The sequence below is a fragment of the Perna viridis genome, chromosome 4, assembly GCF_037379345.1.
Source record: "Perna viridis isolate PV_CMFRI_1.1 ecotype Kerala chromosome 4, ASM3737934v1, whole genome shotgun sequence".
Classification (NCBI taxonomy): Eukaryota; Metazoa; Mollusca; class Bivalvia; order Mytilida; family Mytilidae; genus Perna; species Perna viridis.
The window spans coordinates 47,260,723-47,286,915 of NC_142448.1; the positions used below are offsets into that span (position 1 = coordinate 47,260,723).

Sequence of the window (26,193 nt, forward strand, 5' to 3'; positions counted from 1 at the left end):
CTTTATCAATTCTTTCATTTCAAAGTATGTGGACACTTCCTGATGGGATAATCATTGTTAATTGGATTTAATTTATTCTGTTATTAGGTAAGTCTGTTTCTGAATGTATTACATGGTTAAATAGGGCTGTGAAACTTGTGTGTAGCCGTGTGCACATGGCCTTAATTGTGTTTACCTTTGACCAGATGATGAGAGTTTTGATTGGCTCAATAACATATTTACATTTGATTGACACCTCCTATGAGGATATTGTCAGTCCAGTCGCCTGGTCTAATTACCTTTAATTGCCTTCAGTCATAAATTGGTCATAGTCAATTAACTCTGACCAGGTGTCAACACAATTGTTTAATTGGAGAGAATATCCGTTGCTGATAAACTTCCTGTCAATTTTGATATACAAAACCCAGGCACCAAGAAAATCGCCAACTGGCTATTTTTGTCGCCAGATAAAATAAAAAATCGCAAATTGCGACATTGGCGAAGCCCAGCGCGACCCCTGCATGATAAAAGTTAAATATATTTACATTATGTACAGTGGTTGGGGTTATTTTATTTTATTATTTAGCTAGATAATGTCCTTCAAAAGATAAAGTGGAGATACCACTTTTGAAGGACTCTAGGGAAGGTGACATACAGATAGATTCTTGGAGATTGTTCCAGTCTGTTGCAGTGTTTGGGTAGAAGGAATACTTTTAGAAATGTTTATTTGTATAAACTTTCCTAAATTTATGTTGGCCTCTAGTGCATATATCTGATTGTGTGAGCATATCATTTGTAACTTCCACTAACCCCCATTTATCTTATAAAGTAAAACAAGCCTTGCTTTTGTTCTGCGAGATTGAAGACTCTCCCAATTAAAGGTGTTTATCAGAAGAAATCAGAAGATAATCAGAAGAACAGTTTCTTTTCAACAAATTAGACTTCATGCTATTTATCATTATGCAAAGTATTTTAGAAATTTTTCATCAGTAATACAAAAATGTAAATGGCAGATGGCAAAGGGCATTCCAAATATATGTAAAATTATTGGGAGAACTGTCTCAGGTTCAGGATAGGTTGCAGGGTTTTATCCAGATCCTTCCAACTGGAAGTAGCTTTTTTTTTAAGAAATGACATAGAAGTCTATTAAATGTTTTGTATAGCCTCCAATTTTACTATTTCTGAAGCTTTAATGTATCCCAGTGCAGTCTTCACAATCAACTTTCCAGTTCCCAGACTCGAAATACATTCTTCAGAAATATTTATATAGTGACTGTTGGCTTGTAGTAGTTAATTTTACAGGCCTGCCTCCATTTTGACAAGCCTTCGGACTTATGCTTAACTGTGAAGACTGCCAATGTAGTGTTTTGCTAGGATGAAAGTTTTTCAAGTGTCAGTATGATGAATTTTTAGACAAATTTTTATACACTTAAGAGCAAGCTTTGCTCACTTAAAACTTTTCATATGAGGAGGGCATTGGCCTTAAATGCAAGTGAAGCATAAAAGACTAATTTTCTATTTCAAAAAGTACACTTCATGCCATTTGCCTTTTTTTTTGCCGAGTTTGATTTAGGATATTTTCATCAGTTGGAGCAGGCCTTGAACATAGCAGGTATTTGTAAAATTGTTGATCAAACAGTTCCAGGTTAGGCATAAAAAGCGGGGTTTAATCTCTATCTGTTCAACCAGAAGAAGCTTTTTTTAAAAAGTCTGAGTAGTTCCAATTAAATAATGTTGATGTTTTTGAAAAGTTTTGTGTAGGTGGCATTTTTGACAATTTCTAAAACACAGTGTTTTCCCCTTAATTTTATATAGTGCAGTGCTTGGTGGCATAGCACAGCTTTTATGACCTTCTTCAAAATTTATAGCACAGTGCCCATTTTTAACATTTCTAAAGCTTCAGTAGATCATGATTTATTGTTTTGCCTTGACTAAAGTTTCTCAAGTGTCAGCAGTGATTTTGTTCCTTGTTTTAAAAGCAGCCCCAGCTCTTTATTTTTGGGAAATTTTTTAGCCATATTTTTAACACATTAGGAATTTTGGTACAGGGGACAGAAACATGTCATATGCCGAGAAGTCATGTCTCAAAGAACATTTCACTGGCTTCTTGACCTATGCCTGACAATTGGGAATTTTCCTCTCTCTGGGAAAAATATTCTTAATATTTAATGAAAAGTTTCAATAAAAGGGTAACAAAATCATTGGTCAGTATGATGAATTTTTGAACAAATTTCTGTACATTTAAGAGTGAGCTTTGCTCACTTATTACCTTCCAATATTGTTGAAATTGTCCTGATATATAAAGACAGTTCTCATTGTCCCAATACCTGGTATGCCAGGTATGAATCCTTTGAAATTGATTCTGTTATTTGTAATGTACAACTCACTAATTGTTAAATAAATTCTGGTGTCTCAGGTAAAATTTACAGGACAGTAATTTACCTGTAAGGTAAAAACTGACTTTTAATTAGTGCTTGAAAAGACATAATTGTGTATATAAAAAATCATATAATTTGTTGTTGATATGAAATGAGCAATTAGACTGATGAAAGTATTTTCAATTTGTACTTTAAAAGGACTTTTTAATTTATGAATATATTTCAAAGTTACGATTAAAAGAATACATTTCTGATTTCTGGTGTTCTATCCTAAAATGCTAATAGAAGAAATATGGTGTTAATTTTTAAAATGAAAATCTGACTAAAATTTAATTTGAAAAGGAAATTTCTGTTGAGCTATATTGACCCCCAAAAAAAATAAAAATAAATATTACCATTTTTTTTTTCATTAGGATTATATGTAGGTGTGTCAGTAAAAATCAAATAAAGGGAACATGAAGTTACAGTTTATACAAGTACAATGTATTTGGAGCTTTAATGAAAAATATCAATTATAAAAGACAAAAGTCTGTGTTTCATAATTCATTTTGACGGTCTTCAAATTTGGATATTTTCCCTAAAATTCACGTTTTCGATAGAATAAAAGATTGCTTCAAAGACAAATTTAGGAAGTACTCCACATTACATTTATACCTTATATCACAAATACAGTCGACCTTGTATGGTTTCAGAGCAGATGCAGCTCAAAGAAATTGGTCTCTTCCTTTAGTAGCATAGATGTAAATTAATTAAATCACCATACATAAAATCATTACACCCCTAACGAAAAACATCATATTTTAATTTTAAGGTCAGGACAGACATTGTGTATTTTTTTGAGAAATAAATTAAAGAAAGATAAAATGGCTTTAATGTTCATTGCTGATATAAAATTACATGTGTTATATTCCTTAAAATGTATTGACCTGCTTGAACCATGAAATATATCTTGGTATAGAGACAAGATGAGTTAAGTACAATTTTTTTTTAAAATGGTGACTACCGTGTAGAGTGGAGAAATTAAAACTTTTCCTGAGAGTAGTGTAACATCACCCATTTACATTGTACCTTAGAACTTTAAAAAAATTACTGAGTGTATTACTGAAAAAATTCTGAGTGCATTTCATCATAAAAGTACAAAAAAATTTTGACAGTTGTAAGCTCACAAGTCAATTAAAACTTTTGAAAATAAATAAGCATTTCCAGAAGTTTTACTTGACTTTTGGTCAATATTAATTTACCTGTCCAAACCTGAACTGTCAATGAACCTGTTTTTATACATTTTTAAGGCCCCGCAACAAACAGTCGGGAGCATATTGATTTACCCCTGTCTGTCAGTCCGTCTGGATTACACACGATCATGGCTTGTCCGGCTATTGCCTCGTACTGTTTTTGAAATACATGTAAAATATTTTACAGGATGTTTCTGCACATGATGAAGGTGTGGAGGGCCAAAGGATTTTGATTTTTGTGAAATATTACGGAAATTGGTGATAGTTACACTTAGTCATTTTCATCAGAAACATACCCCAAGCAACAAAGTTAGGGATCAGAAATAGGGCTATATGGCTTGACTTGCTATCTCCTCCTGTAGTTTTTGAACTACATCAAAAATATTTTTTGCAGGATGTTTCTACACATAATGATGGTGTGCAAGATCATAGGTCTAAGGATCTTGATTTTTGTGGAATATTGCGGAACTGGGTGATAGTTGGACTTAATAAATTTTTTTTCAGAAATATACCCAAGCAACAAAATTGGGGTTTGTTATTGGGGATATTAACATTTTTTATGTGTCCATCAGTCTGTCCATTAGTCCAGTCCTTTTTTTCTCATCCCAAGTATTTTTGCAGTGATTAGCCTAACATACCAAATATTAACTGCATCAACCAACAGTACATAACCTTTCTGAATCTGCAAACCATGTCTTCATACAAAAATTAACATATTCTTAATTTGGCAAATCATGTGAGCAGGGGCATCATTATTGTCTTACAGACATTTGATTTACTAAAAAAAATCACTACTGACAAGTGACATGGGGGCTCCTATGACAAACAGAGCTTCTGGTTTTGTATATATTTATCAATTAATAATTTATGGACTGTTAACGAAATCAATGCATAATACATGTATATGGACCTGTTCAGATTATATTGACTAAGGACGAAGTCCTCAGTCAATATAATCTATTAGGGCTGTATATAACGTACATGTGTATTGATTGAGTGAAAGTCCTTGATTTATATATTACATATGTAGATAATGTATTTTCTTTCTGTCTGCTTTGTCTGTGGCATTTACCACATGATTGGCTGAGAATAATTATGGGACGGAATGGTTTATATCCGGATCTAAATTTAGAAGTATAGCATCAATATATTTAAAAAATGAAACAAGGCTTTATGTATGTGGAATATTCTTTGCATCACATGATCATAAGGTACCAGTATCGTATTGCATATCCCTGAGTGGGTGTACGTCAAAACATGGATGCTATAAAAATATAGTGCATTTTCTTTTTGCCTCTCTACAAACTAATGTTTTGTCAAAAGATATGAACAATGACTTATAAAATAAAGCAAACATCACACTGTAAGATGAAGAACTTTTTTAAAAGAAAATCTAACATAATATCATAAAAATGTTCCACTGAAAAGGTTGGTTTGGTGAGTGCAAAACGAAAGTGAAAGTAGGGAAAATGGCTATTTATAGTTCAAGACTACGTTTCTGTCCGATCTTCGTGGACTCACCCTATTTTCTTTGCGGGAAATAATTTTTTCACATGTCCTTAGAAATGCTACATAAGTGAAAGTTTTATTGAATCAATTTGCATATTTTTTTAAAAATCCTAAAAATATGAACTTCACTATAGAAGTCTATGGGAAAATTAATACGATACGGAGACCTAGTAAGCCAGTTTTTCAAGTTAAGTTGGATATTCAGCAAGTGGTCTTTACCAGCTGAAAAAGTAGTTCCCCAATGCAGGTAACACTTTTAAGATGAATTAGCCAACCTTTGAACCTGATTTTTTATGGTAGCTCTGTTTTTTTGCATTTATGGTTAATCTTTACCAAATTTGGAAATGCATTTTGTTTTCATGAATTTGTAGGATATCAGTTCAATAAAATTATTATCTTGACTATTTATGATGAGCATATCTATATTCAGGTAACCTAAAGCAAGTAATACTCCTGCATAAAGGATAGTTTTCAAGTTACAACACATTTTAAGTATGTGGTTAGGACTTGAAAGTAGTCATTTTCCATACATTGCCTCTTATATATGAAAAAAATGAATATTTTTTATATTTTTTGTTTTTCTTTCAAATAAATAGCTAAAATGAGTTGCCATATAACTGTGTGGTTGATTTAAACACAGAAATGTCACAAAAGTCAACAGCCAATTTTTTAGTTGACTTTTTTAGGTGGTTCAAATGGACAGATTCTAATGCCGCAAGAAAAATAATGGTGTTTTTTCATATAAAAACTGAATTCTTTCAAAAAGTATTTAAAGCAGACAATTGTTATTATAATATTTATACCAGTAAACTATTTTTCTTGCATCATAGCTATCTGTTTTAAAGAAAAAGTCCTTTTCCTGTCATACTGAGGTCCATTTGTATCTGCCTGGGGTACCAAATTGGCTTAAAATCTGCATTTTCTGCATACGAAAAGCTATATTTTTTTTAAACTATGATATTGGTATAATTTTTTCTGGATTTATTATAATTGAAATGACCATATCTATAGTTTAAAACAGTTGGTTGTACCGGTACATATACTTTACTTTAAACAAGAGGCTCCCTTGAGTTAAAGACAAAAAAGGAGGTTCAGATATTAATATTTCCATATATGGAACTCACAAGTGGGGATTAAATAATGATTTGGAACTCATAGTACAGCTCATGTATCTACTATGTCAGAATAAACCACAAATTTGCTTAGTTTGACTAATGCAGCTGCTTTTTATCAAAAGTAACATATTCTGGCTAACATTGAGATATTAGTCTTATGCCTGGAATAGGGTACCTATATAAAAATTTTAATAGAAAACTGATGTTTGTAGCAGGGCAATGATATTCTGAATTTTCAGTATGAAAATGAATACTCTAGCAGAAAAACAGCAACTTTTATGATTATATTGAAATGTTTATTAGTAATAGGTACCAGTATCGTATTGCATATCCCTGAGTGGGTGTACGTCAAAACATGGATGCTATAAAAATATAGTGCATTTTCTTTTTGCCTCTCTACAAACTAATGTGTTGTCAAAAGATATGAACAATGACTTATAAAATAGAGCAAACATCACACTGTAAGATGAAGAACTTTTTTAAAAGAAAATCTAACATAATATCATAAAAATGTTCCACTGAAAAGGTTGGTTTGGTGAGTGCAAAACGAAAGTGAAAGTAGGGAAAATGGCTATTTATAGTTCAAGACTACTTTTCTGTTCGATCTTCGTGGACTCACCCTATTTTCTTTGCGGGAAATAATTTTTTCACATGTCCTTAGAAATGCTACATAAGTGAAAGTTTTATTGAATCAATTTGCATATTTTTTTAAAAATCCTAAAAATATGAACTTCACTATAGAAGTCTATGGGAAAATTAATACGATACTGAGACCATAATTACTAATGAACAAAGAAGACTGTTATACCATATGTAATATACATGTATATTGCAGGCTAACAATCAGACAAACTTTTCAACATCACCAGTTACAGAGAGCCGTACTGTTGTGACTACAGCTAATATTACAGGGGGTAACACAACCATACACAATCACCCACTGATTTTCCTGCAGACAGCTGCGGCCCAGGGAATTGGTGGAACATTTGCTTTGCTTGCTTTGATAATCACATGTCATCAGGTAGGTACAATCCAGATCATATCCAGGGTATTAACACTAGCTTGGAAAATGTCAAATTCTGTGGGATTCCACTTTCACATCACCCACTGTATGTGAAATGTTGGTGTGGGAAAGTTGTTTATTATGTTCCACTTTCCCTTTGGCAAGTAAAAAACTTAAATTCCTGAAAGGATTTGTTAAGTTTGGAAAGCAGATTTAAATGTGGGAAATTTAATTTTAATTTGGAGTTAACCCATGGAAAAGTAAAATCTTCAAGAATCCTTGAACACTGGCTGAGAACCTTCCCTCTCCTGCAATATTGTACTTGCAAAAAACTCTAGCTACTAATTTTGAACTTTGAATTTTAAATTTTTCAAAAGAAAGAAGTCCAACTGGTTGCTCTTCAAGATATTTTGTACTCAGAGGGAAACTCTTTATTGTTCATTGAACATTCTCATTGCAATGGTTTTCCTAGATTGATACATACAGATGTAACGGCAGATAAATTTATAAAGTACATGACACTTAGATAATCTCTGAAATTTTAAGTGTTCTGTGCAGTATTTGAAAAGGCCAGGCTAATCCATATAAAAATAGGCACTCGAACTCAAAAATAAATTTGAAGGCATATGATCATGCAAGCATTAGTGACTGAAAAGCAGGGCACTTACAAACAGCAAGGAAATAATGACAGTAAAGCAGGGTGCATATAAAACACCAGGGAAACATTGACAGTAAGGTGGGCACATATAAACAGCAGAGGAATATTTGACAGAGAGGGAGGGCACATATAAAACAGCAGGGAAACATTGACAGAAAGGTGGGCACTTATAAACAGCAGGGAAACATTGACAGAAAGGCAGGTCACTTTTAAACATGACATAATTCTATCAACAAATATAAGTTTCTTTGCAACAGAGTTCAATGCATTCACATTAGACTATAAATTGTGTATTAATGTTTTAATGTATTATAGATAAACATTACATGCAGGCTTGTTTTCCTGTTGGAAAATAGTTCATTCATTAGTACAAATTAATCTTGAATGTCATTGTTAATTATGTCATTACTGTTGATTTCCTATTTATATCTTACATGAATCCTTGTATTACAAGTACATGTATCAGTACATGCGCAGTTATATTACTTGTTGTTACATGTGCAGTCATGAACATATACATGCTCTTATATGGATTATAAACATGTTTATGGTTATGGTCATTTAAACTTTTATCAATACAACTGTATTTTTTTGTACATGTAGCAGAGATGACCTTGGGAATTTTTATGTTCCTTTTTTCCTTTAGCAAGTAAACATGGTAAAAAACTTATATTCCTGAAAGGATTTGATAAGTTTGGAAAGTGGACTTAAAATGTGGGAAATTTATTATTCATTTTGAGTTTATCTGTGAAAAATTTTCAAAATTCCTAGAACACTGGCCAAGTAACTCCTCTGTTTTACAACATTGACAGAAAGGCAGGACACTTTATTTATGTTAAGGAATCCTTTTCTGCAGTTTTTTGTCTCCTTTTGGCAAATGCCAAAGGGGACTTAGGTTTGCACTCTGTCCGTCCGTCTGTCAGTCAGTCTGTCAGTCCATCAGTCACACTTGGTTTTCCTGACTATTTTTTGTAATGCCTCATCCAATGGATTTCATATTTGGTATATAGTCTTATCATGACAAGTTACAAGTTAGGTTCGAATGAAGTTACGGTTGAACGATTTTTACAGAAGTTATGGCCCTTGGACATAGAAAATTTCATGAAATTTTATGTTTTCCGGACTTTTTTTTGTAATACCTCATCCAATTGATTTCATATTTTGTACATAGTATTATCATGACAAGTTACAAGTGAAGTCCGAATGTCATTATGGTTGAACGATTTTTACAGAAGTTATGGCCCTCGGACATAGAAAATTTCATGAAATTTTATGTTTTTCTGACTTTTTTTTGTAATGCTTCATCCAATGGATTTCATATTTGGTATATAGTCTTATCATGACAAGTTATAAGTTAAGTATGAATGACCTTATGGTTGAATGATTTTTACGGAAGTTATGGCCCTTGGACATAGAAAATTTCATGAAATTTTATGTTTTCTGGACTTTTTTTCATCTCATCCAATTGATTTCATATTTGGTATATAGTCTTATCATGACAAGTTACAAGTTAAGTTCGACTGATGTTACGGTTGAATGATTTTTACAGAAGTTGTGTCTCTTGGATGTAGAAAATTTCATAAAATTTTGTTTTCCAGACTTTTCTTTGTAATGTCTCATCCAATTGATTTCATATTTGTTAGCTAGTCTTATCATGACAAGTTACAAATTAAATTTAAATATCATTGCAGCAAAATGGTTTATATGGAACTTATGGCCCTTTGACATAGAAAATTACATAAAAGTTTATGTTTCATCATTTTGATGCAAATTGCTGCTGTCATTCTAGAGTTATTTGCCCTTTAATTCATAATAACGAAGTTTTTTTCAACTTTCCAGGTGATAGAAAGGAATGTCTTTATGCAGCTTTCTGTAATGCAAAAATGTTATTATCTACTGTAAAATGAAGCTCAGGTTTGATTTTGATGGAATTTGCTTTTGCTGCTCAAGAGTTATTTTCTCTTGATTGTTAAAAAATAACACCATCCATTGTTAGTTCACATATATAAAAAAAATCTCATAAAGGCAATGAGTTCAAAAGCTGAAAGGGGACACTGTATTGCATCAGCAATACTGTCTGAATGCTTGTTTTTTTTTTTTATTTTTGGCAAATATGTTTAATGGTATTCAGAATTAAGGAGTAGATTTGACTGTTTTTTTCTTTAGTTCTGTATTATTTTCTTTTAATATATTTGCTAGGCTTATTAAGTTGAACATTTTTTTATTAAGAAGACAAATTTTCATTTGTTGATGTATAAATGCAGGGGTCATTTTTGGAGGAAGGCAAAAAGCAAATCGTTTACAAAAATTTAACACGCGAGTCAAAATTTTCTTTATTTAAAGCAACCCATAAAATCTGTAGTTTACAGTACCGATCAAAAGCTTTGTTTTGTTATTTTCTTTTAACCCATTATTGATGAAGGTATAGGGTCATTGATCCTTCATGTTTTAATCCATTGTTGATGAAGGTAGATGGCTTTTGACCCTTCCTGCAGTAATGAACATATTGTGTATATATACACTGTAATGTATACTGTGCATGTTATATACGAACTTTAGAAGAAGAAAAAATGATGAGAAGGTTTTTGGGATTGAACATTTTTTTATTGTTTCAATGACAGTATTTTGAGAAAAAACAAATTTCAAAACCACAATCTTTAAAATTGTAGCTTCCATATACATGTAATTACTTACTTAAATGTGAACATGTAAAGTTAAGTATAAAAATAATCATAATAATGACACATGTACATTGTCATATTTGTACAAGTTCATGATGATTATTTCTGTGATTCACCCATATATTTACACAATTTAAAAAACTTGGTAATTTTAATTCTATTCAAATACCTTAAGGAAATGTGATTGATTACAAGTGCCATGTCTTACTAATTATTTCAACACTCAGATCTATAAGACATTTAGTTGTAAATGGTAATACATGTATAAGAAAGACTATCTTATCATCAATCTTTGTAAATTTCCTTTTGATCAATAATGATGAAAAGATTTGATGAACCTTGAACTTCTTCTAATTTGTCATAATATCATACTACGTACATGTACTTACTTCAAAGATGAACGGTGTCATTGTTTTTTTCTTATGGCATGATCATTTGATTCTGAAGGACGGGGGACTGGCAAATTTTGTAAGAACAGAATGTTTATTTTTTAAATTTCAGCAGATCAGAAAAGTAATTTTCAATCAGATTGGGGCAAGATTATTTATTTCCCTTATTCCATTTCACTGTATGAAGTATCTGGACTGAGGTCAGAAAATATTTTTGTTTTCTTGGGGGTGTACCATAGGCCATCTAATAATTATTTAAAAAAACTGCCAGCTTCCTCTCATAATCAAATGGTTTTTACCCTAATCATCCATGATTCAATGGATCTTTTATGTCACAAAAACAATGTTCACTTTCTTTTGTTATTAGATTCTATTTTATTGCCACTGCCCTAGATAGAGATTGTTACCAAAGAAATTGTTTGCTGGTTATGTGGAGGAGTTCAAATTAGTAGTGGTCTGAAGTCTGGGGTCCTCAATTTCTGACATAGGACCATTGAAATTGGACCAGCAACCTTTTATTTGGCACTTTATTATGGGCCTGTGATTTTCCTCAAATGGACTATTGATTAGAAACTGGACCTTCTTTTAATGAAGTTAACTTGAACTAATTTAAGTGCCTGGGTTAATGCTCCTTCTTGATTTTTATTCCAATAACACATGTATGTACATTGCATAATTACCCTCTGATAGGAAATTCCGACTTTTGAATATGTACTCTGACTACATTCCATAATAAAACCTACATGTTTATGGAATAAAATTCTCCAGCTTGTTTACAGAATCATACAGAAAATTGACAGCTGATTGTTCTCTTAAAGGCTACAAACAAGAAAATATATCCCCTACAATAAAATCAACAGTACTCTTGGCAGCATTTCTGTCACTCAAGGTATTGTTTTCCCATGTCAGTCACCATGCCTTGATTGCATTTCAGTCTAATCAATTCGATTGAGCTATAGATTTTCAATTTACGGGGCAATGACAAATTTACATTGGTGATATTGTAAATTGGCTTTGTCTGTCATTAGAATGTTAAAGACATTATAGGAGTCTGTTTTCAAATTACCAATTTTGTTTCCATCTCACTTGAAGTACATTTTGTATCTTTTACCCAACATGCATTTATACATGTATGTAGGTAAATTTGTTTTTACAGATTTATTGCAGACTTGGCAAATTAGATTTTTTATCAGTCTAAATTAATGGCATATTTGTCCTTTTACATTCAACAGCAATGTCAGACAAAGTTACTGTTTAACCAAAGGAAATTTTGTCTGACATTGCCTTTGGTCAGACAAAATTTCACCATATGTCAGACTTGTCATTGTAATAATCTAAAGTCAAATTTCTGGCTAAAGTAAAACTAAATGGTTCAATACATACAAATTACTGTGTGTTGTAATAGATTTATAAATTGATTTCATATCGGACATGTTAAAAATCATAGAAATCCTGAGTTATTCAGGTAACTTTTATTTGGATATTGGTCCTGTTTAAATAACTCTTTTTAGCAGATGAGATGACAAATTTTGATAACAATTTTTTAATTCTTCTATGCCTAGGGCCTAGAAATTCTTTGCATATATCCATCACGGGTCAACTGTCTGTGGTAACTGAAGCTTATGTTAAATGATTGTGGTTCACAACACATCGTAAGTTTTTACAAGTATATGGTTCATCAATACATGTACTTGAGTTATAACCAAAAGGAATAACAAGGCATTAGTGTCATGACCAATTATTGACTGCTAAATGTAATATACATAGAAGAAGAGCAGCTTTAACAGAAATATTCCCAGATGGTCCCATATATGTAAAGTTGCATGGATTAAGTAATGTCTTTATTTAAGTGATAAATTATGTTGCTAAAGAAGAGCAAAATCAATAAACTTGATGCTGCTTTTATTTGAATATTCTTTTTCATTTATACATTTATTTACTTGATTATTTTTTTTTAAACAAGATTTTTATAATGGTTTCTTGTATTTACTATCTTAAAGACAGTTTGAAATAAATGACTGTTTTAAACAATTATTTGTGCCAGTAATGCATGTTTCAGAGAGTATTTAGGGTTTTCATATTTTACAGGAAAGGGGAATTAGATCCAAGAGCTTGTAATACATCATGATGTAGTTTACAATTGGTATTACAATCGGCCAACATATTAGTCTGAATATAGCTGAAATATTGCTGCTCAGACGTTAAACCCCAACAAACAAATATTTCACAAATTTCTTATTCTACAAAGAGTAACAAAAAGTAATTGGAGATGGATGTTGTTAAAAAGTTTGAATTTTTGTTTTATAATATTTTTATCAAGTTAGGATGACAGGTCCAAGTTTCTAAAAAAAATTCTTTAACTGAAATTTTCCCCAGATATAGGAACTTTTCCCAAATATTGGATCTTCTGGAATGATTTGAGGAAAATCTCAGTATGAGAATTCCTATTAAAAAAAACAGAAAACAGGAATACCTATGGGAACAAACTTTGCACCATTCCTAGCCAATCTGTTTCTTAGTTTGTATGAAGCTAGATTTTTACAAAAGCTACTTCAGAAAAAAAGAAGACTGACTAGCCCAGTCCTTTAATTTCGGCTTTTCTTTTATAGGAAATGTATTATTATATGAATAATCCCAGTTTCAAGGATTACTTACATTTGATCATCCCAAATGCCTTTGAAATAAAAGAGACAACAGATATACCTTCACACCTAACACATAGATGACACAGGATGCTTGAAAAAACTTTTATGACAAACATAATGATTTTGACTTTCCAGTGGTATACCTCCCCTTTCTTGACAGCAGTATACCAACTTTAATCTAGCCTATGAAGTATACATTTCACAGTTGATCTGTTATTGACCTGCATATGATTTGTACATTGACTTCCCTACTACAAGGAAGATACTTTCAAATAATCCTCTAAGACAGGAGTACATTGAGCCTTTGTTTGATTGACCTAGATGAGACAAGGGGTTGTCAGTAAGATTTGATGTTTTACCTGACTGACAACCCAACAGAGGTTGAGGTACATTTATGGGTGATATTGGCCCCCATATGAAAATTGATATTTGATTTACAGCAAACTTTTACTCCCTGAACAAAAGTGTAAAACCTAAAGTTTGATCTGTACTGCACATCAAGTCATAATCACTGGTCAAAATAACAGGTTGTCTTATTTCTTACCGAATTAGAAAGTAAATTTCCCATTCCACATGAAATACAAGTGTCTATTTCAGTTTAGACCCATGTAATATCTTGATATTTTGAAACATTTCTGTCTATTTTATCAAATTTCCTGAAGATATGTTGGGTTTATGTTTATGTTCTTACCAAATCTTAGCTATATTTGCCCAAAAACTTGAGTTTTTAACTACTTTTTACTTGTCATTACACTCAACAAAAACTATCTAAAAAGTTCTAATATGGTAATGTTGAACTACATTAAGTCCTTAAATGCTGGCTGGTAACATTCTATTACCATGTTTAGAGTTTCAGTCTAGTAAGGGGCCAAAAACACCCCTAAGTTTTATTTATCCTTTGATCTTTTTACTTACTTAGAACAGCCACTGGTGAACATGCTTACTGATATTCTTCTGGAGCATTTGATGTCTTTTCCACTCTAATTTGTTGTGGGAGCTCATGCTGCAAGTGCTTTAGTTTCTTTGTGTGCTAATTTGTTTATCATAAGTTATTATATGTAATAAAATGTATTTCATTATTTTGTCTACATTTTGTATGTACATGTACTACCTTGATGGTTTGGAGAGTATGTCTTGAGAGTAGGAGGTCACAGGTTTGATTTCCAGCTGATTCACATGAAAGACTTAAACTTTTCCTCCAAGTACGTGGTATGTAGAGGATAGAGTAGCAACTGGTTGACTCAGAGTTGGAATAATGTATCCTAGTAGGATGGCTATTGCTTCAGTGAACCAGCACAAAAAAGAACTGACTCAGCATGTTGTAAACTAGTACAAAGCAGGCTCTGTTCAATTTGCGAATCATCCTGAAATGCATGAAATTTTTGCCATACAGTTTAAACAATATAAGCAATCAATCAATCAAACAATAGATTGTATATGTGCATCATCTCTTTTTCCTGTTTATATGTTTTCTTTTTATACACTGTTTGAAAAACAAAGTATAAAGTGATCTTGCTGTCCATCAGTTCATTCATTCATTCATTCATTCATTCGTACCCAGTTTTAATTTGCAACTCCTCTTTAACCACTGAACCAGATTAATGAAACTTTCATAATTCTTTATCACATGATACCATTATTCACTCCCATTTTGTTTTTCCTTCTGTTTGTCTTTTAGGGATTTCCTTATGCAAAACGTGGACTTGGTCATCAGTTGACCAAGGGAGGGCCATCTTCTTTCCAGCAAATCCTCTTAAACAGATGAATGGAATTCAATGAAATTTTCACACATTCTTTATCACATGATGTCCTTGTGCCCATTTTTAGCTCATCTGACCAAAGACCATGTGAGCTATTGCCGTCACTTGGTGTCCATCGTCTTTGTCGTCGTTAACAATTATACAAAAATCTTCTCCTCTGACGCTACTTGACCAATTGAAACCAAACTTGTTATGAATGTTCCGTGGGGTATCCTGCATAGAACTGATGTGGGGATTTTCAAAAAACATGGCAGCCGTTACTAAAATTAGAACATAGCGGTCAGACAGTAGTATGTCTTATATATCTCCAAAACCATTATGTTTAGCCGAATTTTTTCAGTGGCTGAAATGATTCTTATTATTAGGACTACAGAAGTCTTCAGGGATAAAAGTTGTCAGATGACTCCTTGTGAAAGTCATTGCCCTTGAAAGGGGAAAAATGACTTTTTTTTTAAACAGTTTTCAGTCAATATCTTGAAAACTATGATAGATTAAAAGAAACTTTCAATTACTGAAATGTTCCTTACAAGCCCTACCAAAGACTTCTTGAGTCAAAATTGTTGGACAACTTCTTGTTAAATGTATTGCTTTTGAAAGGCAAAATTCAACCAGGTGGGTGATTCGGGCTCATGGGAGCCTCTTGTTTGTTTTTTCATCTGAATGACGTTTTTTGCTTCTTATTTGGTTTGTAGGGAGGAGGACGGGGCAGGGGTATCAACTGAGCCTACAATTTTATTAGTTGAATCTTATGTACTGTAAATGTATTAATATTCGTGGTAACTAATTTTTGTGGATTCTGTCTTGTGAGCATATTCGCAGGTATTAATTTTCACATATTCAATAAACGAAAAGCCTTAGACAGTGTTAAAAATCAATTTTGCGGGTACTATTTTTTTAGTTTTTATGTTCACTGTGAAAATATCAAAAACTAATACTTTTACAGTATTTGCAGTAGACTGTCCTTCTTTTACAATGGTTTTTTTTTTTTTTTCACTTGGCGTTAACAATTTCTTCAAACATCTCCTCTGAAACTACTTAATAGATTTGCATGAAACTTATAATGATTGTTCCTAAGAGTATCCTTAACAAAATGACCAGTTGGATTTTTGATTGGTTAAAAAACATGGCTGCCTTTACTAAAAATAGAACATAGGGGTCAGACAGCAGATTTTTGCATATACTCCAAAATCGATAGGTTTAACCAAATTCTGACATCAGTAAAAGTATTTGACATGATTAGAGCTATCTGCAGTCTAATTTTGGTGATAATCTGTTGACCCATGTTGGAGTTATTGTCCTTTTTGGACATATTTTGCTGTTTTTGATGTTTTTACTTTCAAAAATCTTCTCAAAAACTACTACCGGGGTATACAGAATTCAATGAAAGTTGGTATTTTTTGTTTTAGGGTATCCTTAACAAAATGAATGTTTGGCTTTTTGATCGGATAAAAAACATGGCTGCTGTTACTAAAAATAGAACATTGGGGTAAGACAGCAGATTTTTGCATATATCTCCAAAACCATTAGGTTTAGCCGAATTTAGACACATGTAAAAGTATTCAGCATGATGAGATCCATCTGTGGTCAAATTTTGGTGAAAATCTGCTGATTCATGTTGGAGTTATTGCCCTCTTTGGACATATTTTGCTGTCTTTTTATGTTACTGCTTTCAAAAATCTTCTTCTCAAAAACTGCATTACAGAATTCAATGAAAGTTGGTATTTTTGTTTTTTAGGATATCCTTGACAAAATGACTGTTTGGATTTTTGATCGGTTAAAAAACATGGCAGCTGTTACTAAAAAATAGAACATTGGGGTAAGACAGCAGATTTTTGCATTTATCTCGAAAAGCGTTAGGTTTAGCTAAATTCTGACATTATGGTAAAAGTATTCAGCATGATGAGATCTACCTGCGGTAAAATTTTGGTGATAATCTGTTGACCCATGTGGGAGTTATTGCCCTTTTTGGATATTTTTTGAAACCACTATACAGAATTCAATGAAAGTTGGTATTTTTGTTTTTTAGGGTATCCTTAACAAAATGATTGTTTGGATTTTTGATCGGTTGAAAAACATGACCACCTTTACTGAAAATAGAGCATAGGGGTCATTCAGTAGTTTTTTGCATATATCTCCAAAACCATTAGGTTTGGCCAATATCTTTCAATTGCTGAAATATCTTTATTATAAGGCCTACAAAAGTCTTTGTGGGATCAAAGTTGTCAGACGACATCAGGGTTATTGCCCTTGAGAGGTGAAAAATACTTTTTTTTTTTTTTTCAGTTTTCAGCCTGATAACTATGTTAGATAGAATGAAACTGTCAATTGCTGAATTGATTCTTATTATAAGGCCTACAAAAGTCTCCAGGAATCAAAGTTGTCAGATGACTCCATATAAGAGTTATTGCCTTTGAAAGGCTGAAAATTACGTTTCTTGCAGTTTTTAGTCAATATCTTGAAAACTATAAGAGATAGAATGAAACTTTCAATTGATGAAATGATCCTCATGATAAGTCCTACCAAAGTATTGGTGGAGTCATAATTGTGAGACAACTTCTTGTTAGAGTTATTGCCCTTGAAAGGCAAAAATTTAACCAGGTGAGCGATTCAGGCTTCTGGGAGCCTCTTGTTTTAGGCATTCTCTGAAAGGCTTGATTTTCACTTCAAAGTGCTGATTTTGCCAAAATTAGAAACAAGTAGTTTTTAGTGATATTGATATTTTTAATCTGTAATACTTAATTATGTATGAAATGTACTCCGATGTACTTGAAGAGGAATAGGTTGTCATAACCCTACAGTTTTTATATAGTTCATTGTCCAGGATTGCTTAATATGTATAGTAATATCAATGATTAATAATTGACCACTGTTATTTTTGAGATATTAGAAATCCCTCTATATAAAGTTAACTAACCTCTACTGAACTAGATAAGGTCTGTTGTACACCTTATCTAATGAACCTTTTCAGATCTGCTAACACTCATACAGTTGATCTGAACCTTATAACACATATAACTTGAGTTTGGAGTGTTTGTTATGTACTCTGTAGTACTCATGACATTACCTTTTCAAGGTTTTTTTGGCCAGAAATAGCAAAGAAAGTAGAAAATACATTCCTATAATGCTAATGTCTTTATTAGTCTATGAAATAATGGCTTTAGGAATATATATGATAAAAAGTAAATTGATCTTTGAGTATGTAAACACGCTATATTTACCATTGTCATCATGAAGAATCTTTGTACACAAGGTTTGCCTGGATGTAAATGGGAAGTTACATGTAAATGATAATTTGTCTCTATTATAGAGATGATGAGGAGTGCTGAACTTGACACTAGAGATGAACAAAATCAATAAGTAACTGACATTATTTCTGTAGTTAACTGTTGTCAATTTCAATAGAGGTTATCATAACATATCTTTTGGGAAACGTAGGATATGATTTTGTCGAAAGTTTGAAAAGTGGTTCTGTTCTGAAGGAACTGGATGTTGATATGGTATTGTATATAGATACATTTTAAATTAACAAGAAATATTTGCCTAGACACTTTTTGGTATGGGATTATGTAGACGTCTGCATAAGCTTAACATTTTATAAATGTAACATTTGTATATCAGCCATTCTGGTCTAGTGCAAAATCAAATTAATTTCAACAGCTGTAGATAAACTAAATTGTCAATATTACCAGGCTTAGTACATTGGAGACAGAGGAGTGGGGTTGCTTAGCTAACATTCAAGCCTAATATTAACTTGCTTTTGAATGAAATTTCCAGCTGGATTAGTATCTTACAGACCATTTGATATTTACAGCTTAAATGAGGTCTTATTGCCTTTGCTTCTATTGTAAAAATATCTTTGGTTTAATTTTAAAGACAGAGAGTAATATTTAATAAATACCTGCATGTTTGAGCATGACCTTTACTCTAAGACATTGACCTTGAACCCATAAAAGTAACAACCAGAGATGCATGTAACATGAGCAACAAGGAAATGTTTACTATGTTTCATTTCAGAAGTTATTTGTCAGTTTATTTATTACTTTAACGTACATTTCATGTAAAGGGCAAAGTTCAGATAAGTTATTTCGGTGTAATTTTGTTTTATTATATATTTGAGGTCTCTCAAATGAACTAAAAAAAATATGATATGATATTCTACCCTCCTCACCGCATGTACATTCATGGTATTGTTATGTGATCTACAGTCTAACCAACTACAATGTTGACTCTTTTGATGGGCTATTAAACAAGTGTAAAATATATGAAATATATTATACAAGTCTAATTGTAATGAAAACAGTATTGGACGACTGTGCTCACCGAGGTTATTTCAATTTGCTGACCCTACATTTGTTTCATAACCACTCTTTGATCAGGCTTGCATCTTCTACAAGTTTTCTTAGTTCTCCTAATATTTAAACCCCAGCTATATAATGAAATCGATAAAACTCTGGAGACATAATATTGCCTTGTTAATATCATCAACGAAAAATGAAATCCCAGGAAATTTGATGTCTCTATCTCATAAATTTAGAAAGCTACTGATTATATGGGTATGTCTTCTTATTGCCTTCTGTAAACAGAAAATTTAATTTTCATTAGCGGTACGAAGAAGTAGTGATTAATTCTGGAGAACGGAATCTTACAAGCTCTTATTAATTTGTCAACAAAGCAATCATAAGGATGCTGATTGTTATCATCAGTAGCTAACATATGTCTAATTATACATTTTATGTATCTCTTGAAAATTTAATAAGGGACTTGGTATTATAGATGTTGATGTCTCCTTTAACTTTAAGGTTAAGTTTTTATAAGAATCTGGCAAAATAGTAAAAATCAGAAACATGAATGTCAAACACGTACCAATCTGACAATGTAATTTCACTGATAAGATAATTTCTCTATTTAAAAGGACCACTATTTGACCTCTGCATCATTGGACTTGTTCTTGTGATATGGAAAATCTTTTCTTGTTTTTCTTCATTCAGATGGTGCAAATGATCAAATTAAACTTTCAAAATGATGGGTTTTTTTTTTTTTTTCATACCATGTTTCACCCACTGCATGATTCTTACAAAGACTGACACTTAAGGACTAATTGATAGTTGATGAAAATTATATCATTATTTATGAACAGCTGAGAAAATGTAGTGCTAATGTCTGTAGAAAAGTGTATAGCAAGGTAGCCATAGACATTTTATTGCTATAAGCTCAGAGGTTACTAACAATATAGCTATCTCTAATTAGAATGTTGCTTCAACATGGGAAATAAACTGTCTATTTTCAATATGTCGCTGTCGCTACTTTGATAAGATGGCCTTGTCCAGACAGAAAGGAGCTATTCATGTGGTAAATTAATCTATAGACATATAGAAGGATTCCTGTCAGTGTGGATGACTTGTCATGTCATATTAGTTATTGTGGGCAGCTGCCTTCTGGCTCTATATGTTCAAAGCATTTCCCAAATAGTTTAGAACTTTTTCTCATTCCAGTTCAGTGTGTTGTTATATAGATGTTCAATTTGGTGAAGATAGAGTAAATGATAGGTGTTTTATGAATTGAATTTGTGCACTAAATTTTGATATATAAATTGTGAAAAAACTTTATGTTTACCACTCGGACTTTTTTCATGCTTAAACATCACAACTCTTTGTCTTTGTCACTGATGGGTCATGATATTCACATGTTGTTTTAAAAATCAAGTTAATTGTGCATGCAATTATTTGAAATAAATAATTCAGTAGAATTTTTTGGGAAATTTACTCATATTTTTTGTAGTACATTTTCATCTAAAGTAATTTTAAACCCTACATTCACTAACACTTTCATTTTTTAAAAAACTGTACACTGTATGTAAGGCACTTTGAAGGGTTTTCTGCCAAAAGGTAATTGGGTATAGAAATGGTTTACACAATCATGCAGTCTTCTCCCCATGCTGTTATAGCACTGTACTTTGCAGTGCTCTGATTTCTTAGCACTGTGCTGTCAGTAATTAATTTAAGTTAGAATGCACTATGGGCACTTTGCTACATTTGTATATTTTTTGAGGAAAGAAGAAAGAGCTGTGCTATGCCAGTAAGCCCTGCGCTATTTAAAAATTATGGGAAGAACACTGAGTCACAAGTTAACTTTTTCTCTGCATGCTTCTTAGATAAAAGTGTACTTTAACGGTATACAAAGGTAATTAATTTTTCATGATTTTGTATTTTGTGCAGTCACTATTATTTAATTGTCATTTTCTTCTTATTTCAGATTTATCTACACCTTCGATACTACACCTGTCCAAATGAGCAGCGTTGGATTGTCAGGATTCTATTTATAGTTCCTATTTACTCATTTGACTCCTTTTTGAGTTTACTATTCTTCAGTAATGATCAGTACTACGTTTACTTTGACAGTATCAGAGACTGTTATGAAGGTAACTATTTACTCATTTACTCTTTGACTTTATCTGTATGATCAGTAATGATCAGTACTATGTGTGCTTTGCAGTATCAGAAACTGCTTTAAAGCCAGATGATCTGAATGGTTCTTGATCATTTTTCTCATCAATTTCTTACCAGTAGTTTTAACACTTCTGCTATTCCAATGTTGTAGTGAAGTTTAAGAATAAGTTTCTTATTTGATAAAAGAGATTATTAATTGACACAGAACTCAGTACATTGATTTAAGTCTTAAATCATTTAAACGCCAACATTCATTAATACATTGCAGAAGGTTACAGTAATCAAGATTGTGTCCTTCACTCCATGTTTAATTTTTATACTAGACAGTTAGGAAAAAAGTTCTATTGATTTTAGAGTTAAAAGTTAATTACAATAGTAAAGGTTACCATATATAGTATGTCACTGTTCCATGTTTCAGACTTTTCCTGCAGACAGTCATGCAAATCTAATGTCTTATGAGTTGCTCATTCAATCATTCACATTTGGTACTTTTTTTTACCACTTTAACCTTTAATCTTAGAATCTCTGAGCGTCAGATTTCAGTCTGAAAGGAAATAATAGAATCTGAAACTGGTCACTTCATGAAAAATGCTTTTAGCTAGAGAAGTCAAGTACAAAGTTCTGGGTATTAGGATACCATGTGATTTATTCAGTAAATTGGATTCAAGGATTTCAGTTAAAAAGTTGTTTTGCATTTGAAATAACTTCAAAATCTTACAAATTTTTGGCATTAAAAGTCTCATCCAGAATTTTTTTCTTTCTATAAGTACCACAATACTTAAAATAAATTTATTTTGTCTTTGTGTACTAATTTTCGTAGTAGACAGACAGAAAACCACGAAAAATAGAACCCTCAGAATTGATTTTTTATACAATAGAACACTTATTATTTTTTTGAAACTGAAAATTGATACCCACAAATATGTTCAAACAGAATCTGCGAAATTGATGTGGTTACATTAGTTTTAGTATGGCTTCTCTGGCTTATGACTTTGTCCTGTTTGTCCCTTCATTGTATCAAATAACAATAATGTCATTGATCTGTGTAAGTCTGAACTCTTTCTTACCCTTCTTTTGCAGTTTTCTTTATGCAATTTTTAATTTGTTGTTTATTTGTTTTGTTTTTTTTTACAATCAATTTGAGAATAATACTTTTCTTTTCTCATAATTGGCTTCAATATTAAATTTTTGGCATATTTCATGAGCTATAGGTACTGTGATGCTGACTGATTGCGCCATGTGATTTTTCAAATTTAACCACTGCTTTTGACAGATTGTGTTTTTCATTTAGTTCTTCAACAGAATGGCACTTTATGAATATCCTAAAGACCCATGATAATTATTTTATCACTTTAAATTTGCATCAGATTTTCTGATTTAATGATAGAAACCATGAAGTACAATAGGCTAAGAAGTACTGCCAAATACTGGTATGTTACATAATTCTATTTATTTTTTCAATTTTATGTTCTTTTTGTTAACTTTATGCTCATTGTTTCAAAAATAGCATCAAGAAAATATGGTTTGATAAGGAGCAATCCACTGATAATGTATCAGATTTCTTGTCAAAGGTATCTAAGTTTATTTTTCAATTCTATTTCAGCTTTTGTCATCTACAGTTTCCTGAGTTTGTGCTATGAGTACCTTGGTGGGGAGAGTTCCATCATGTCTGAAATTAGAGGCAAACCAATCAAGTAAGCACATTCATTATTCTGTGTTTTTATTAAGCTTAGAAATACAGATGGAACAATATTCAGATCTATGGACTATGTCAAAGAATACTAACACAGAAAGAAATAACAACAAATACCAATTGAAATAAATACCCAGAGAACAAATATTAACATAGTAACTTTGACACTGTTAATTTTTTTTTATTAAAATGGAGTACAAAATTGTAAACAGTTTCAATATTATTGATGTTTTTTCTATTTTGGGAAGTTCTAGTGAGGTATTCAGGCTCTTAGTAACTCTTTGTATAAAACAAAATGGTACAGTCAATGTATATCTCTGCAGCAGACTTGTTTTTTTTTTTTTAGGTCGAGTTGGTTTTACTGTACGTGTTGTTTAGCGGGTCGGCAGTATACCATTGGTTTTCTCAGGTTTTGTAAACAGGTGAGTAGAATCATGTAAAAAAAGAGCATATTGTGGTACATATAGTAAAAGCCTTTGGACAAGGTTGTTTGACTAAAATATTAGAATGAATTTAAAAAGTGTCAAATCCTACATGAATCTAGAATTATTTTATACTTGTTAAAAATTAATCCCATTTAGACTGAAGGGGCAGGTGTATAGTTACAGTTTTAAAATGTATAGCATATTATTTAGGGTCTTTAAAATGAGTTTTCTGGTTTAGACAGGCTTCTGATTATTGAGGGTTTGGTTAAGGCTGGCTTCACTGTATATAAACAGCAAATCTGACAGAATAAACTGTAATGGTTAGATAGTGATGAAATAAAAACTTTCATGAGACTACTCTTAATTGTGACTTTTGAAATGTAGAAATGAATTAACAATTTAGTGTTTTGAAGAACATTTAGTATCACAAGAAAATAGAATAAAGATTGATAAATGTTTTTCGATTTTACCTATTGAGATCTTTACCAGGAAAACTCATGTAATAAAAAAAAAGTTTAATATTATACCCCACTCAATGAGTGGGTGGAATATTGGAATCACCTTATCAGTCTGTGAGTCCATCCCTCTGTCCAAATATCTTCACCAAAAATTTGGCACCCAATGGATGGATTGATTTCAAATTTGGTGTGTGGCTTCATATAGATGGGGCATACTTTGTAAGTGATTTTGGTTACTTTCCGATATCAAATTCCTGTACAAATGGAGGAATGCCAAGCACCACAAGATATTCATCTTCATGTCGCTCTCACGATACCTTGCTCTTTATATGTGTACAAATGACAAATCATCTTAGTATGAGCTTTTGATGTGTGAAAGTATAGAATAGATCTTCAGTCCTCTGATAACAAAATTCTTACATCATATTTCAGATTGCTTGACATTGAAGAGATAAAAAAAATATCAAGTTAAGATATTTCTGTTATGGAAGGTTTATTTAAAATATTATTTGATTTTTTTTTATAGGCAACTCTGCAGTTCTGTGTAATTAAACCTGTTATGGCAGTTATCACATTAGTCTTACAGGCTTTTAATCTGTACAGAGATGGAAACTTCTCGTGAGTTTTTCTCCCTTTAAATAATTACATATTCACCACTTTTGACCTAAACATCTTATATTTGCTATCAGACTAGTAACTTAATGAGTTCTAGCACCACTTGAATCACTTTTATAGCAGATCAAGCTCTCCATACATGTGAATAAAATAACTTCAAATTTTATCAATTGCTGAAAATAAAGGACAAATTTTTGTAGCATAAAAAGACTAGCTCAGAAATTTTATTTGGGAAGGAGATTCATGAACCAGATGTACTGATCAATTAATTTTCTCTAGAACAAGCTTTCTTTGGATGATATAAGTTAATAAAAACATACAGAACTATTTCTGATTACTTATTTCTTATTTTCTTCTCTATTTTCAGACCCAGTTCAGGTTACTTGTACATCATGTTGATATATAATGCCTCAATAAGTTTGGCTTTGTATGCTCTCTTCCTGTTTTACTTCGCTACTAAGGAGCTTCTGAGTCCATATGATCCAATACTGAAGTTCTTTACAATCAAGTCAGTCATTTTCTTGTCCTTCTGGCAAGGTAAGTTAATATTATAGTTAATTGTAGGTAAACTTGAGTTCAAAGTTAAAATTGTACTCAGGGTTCAAAGTTATCTTAATGTTGCAAGGTCCTGGACTTCTCCATGTTTCAAAACAACGGTCCACTTGAGGGAAATCATTAAGTCCACAATTAAAAGGATTTAAGTTGAATAAAGGGCCAGGACAAGACAGACAAGAAAATTCCTATTTTATCTGTGCAAGGTTACCTTATCTCATCCACAGTGACACAGAACACATCACATGCTCTTTCTTGTAAAAAAAATTGTACAGTTAAAAACCAGAAAAAAGTTAGTTAACTATTATATCTTATTTACATATGTTTGAAAATTCTTTAAAATTATAATTTTATTTAGTCTAACCTGTGCTTGATTATTTCTTGCAGTTTGTTTAAATCCAGTGATTGTTTGAAGTGACCCATATTATACACCTGGTCATGATGTATCATCACCCACATTATGATTAGCTATTAAATGTAGGTCATTTCAATTCAAACATAAAATTGAAAAACAAACATTGAAATGAGAAAAAAAATAAAACATGAGCTTTTCTCATACAAGATTGGGAATTCTCAGACACACTTGGTTAATTTATAATTGTTCTCTAATTTGGAGGAGTCTTGTGTGGAGAACGAATGAATTGGGTGTCTAAGA

At 31.8% G+C, this 26,193-nt stretch overlaps 1 protein-coding gene across 1 annotated transcript in view; it reads left to right on the forward strand.

Moving 5' to 3' along the window:
* LOC148620311 (transmembrane protein 184B-like) overlaps window positions 1-26,193 on the forward strand; it is a 32,718-nt gene that overhangs the window by 1,372 nt on the left and 5,153 nt on the right. Inside the window, exons 2-7 of the mRNA XM_088581085.1 lie at window positions 7,049-7,234; window positions 21,602-21,767; window positions 23,399-23,489; window positions 23,835-23,910; window positions 24,898-24,989; window positions 25,354-25,523. Of these exons, the coding sequence (XP_088437211.1) occupies window positions 7,049-7,234; window positions 21,602-21,767; window positions 23,399-23,489; window positions 23,835-23,910; window positions 24,898-24,989; window positions 25,354-25,523 (781 nt within the window). The remainder of the gene's footprint in view (window positions 1-7,048; window positions 7,235-21,601; window positions 21,768-23,398; window positions 23,490-23,834; window positions 23,911-24,897; window positions 24,990-25,353; window positions 25,524-26,193) is intronic.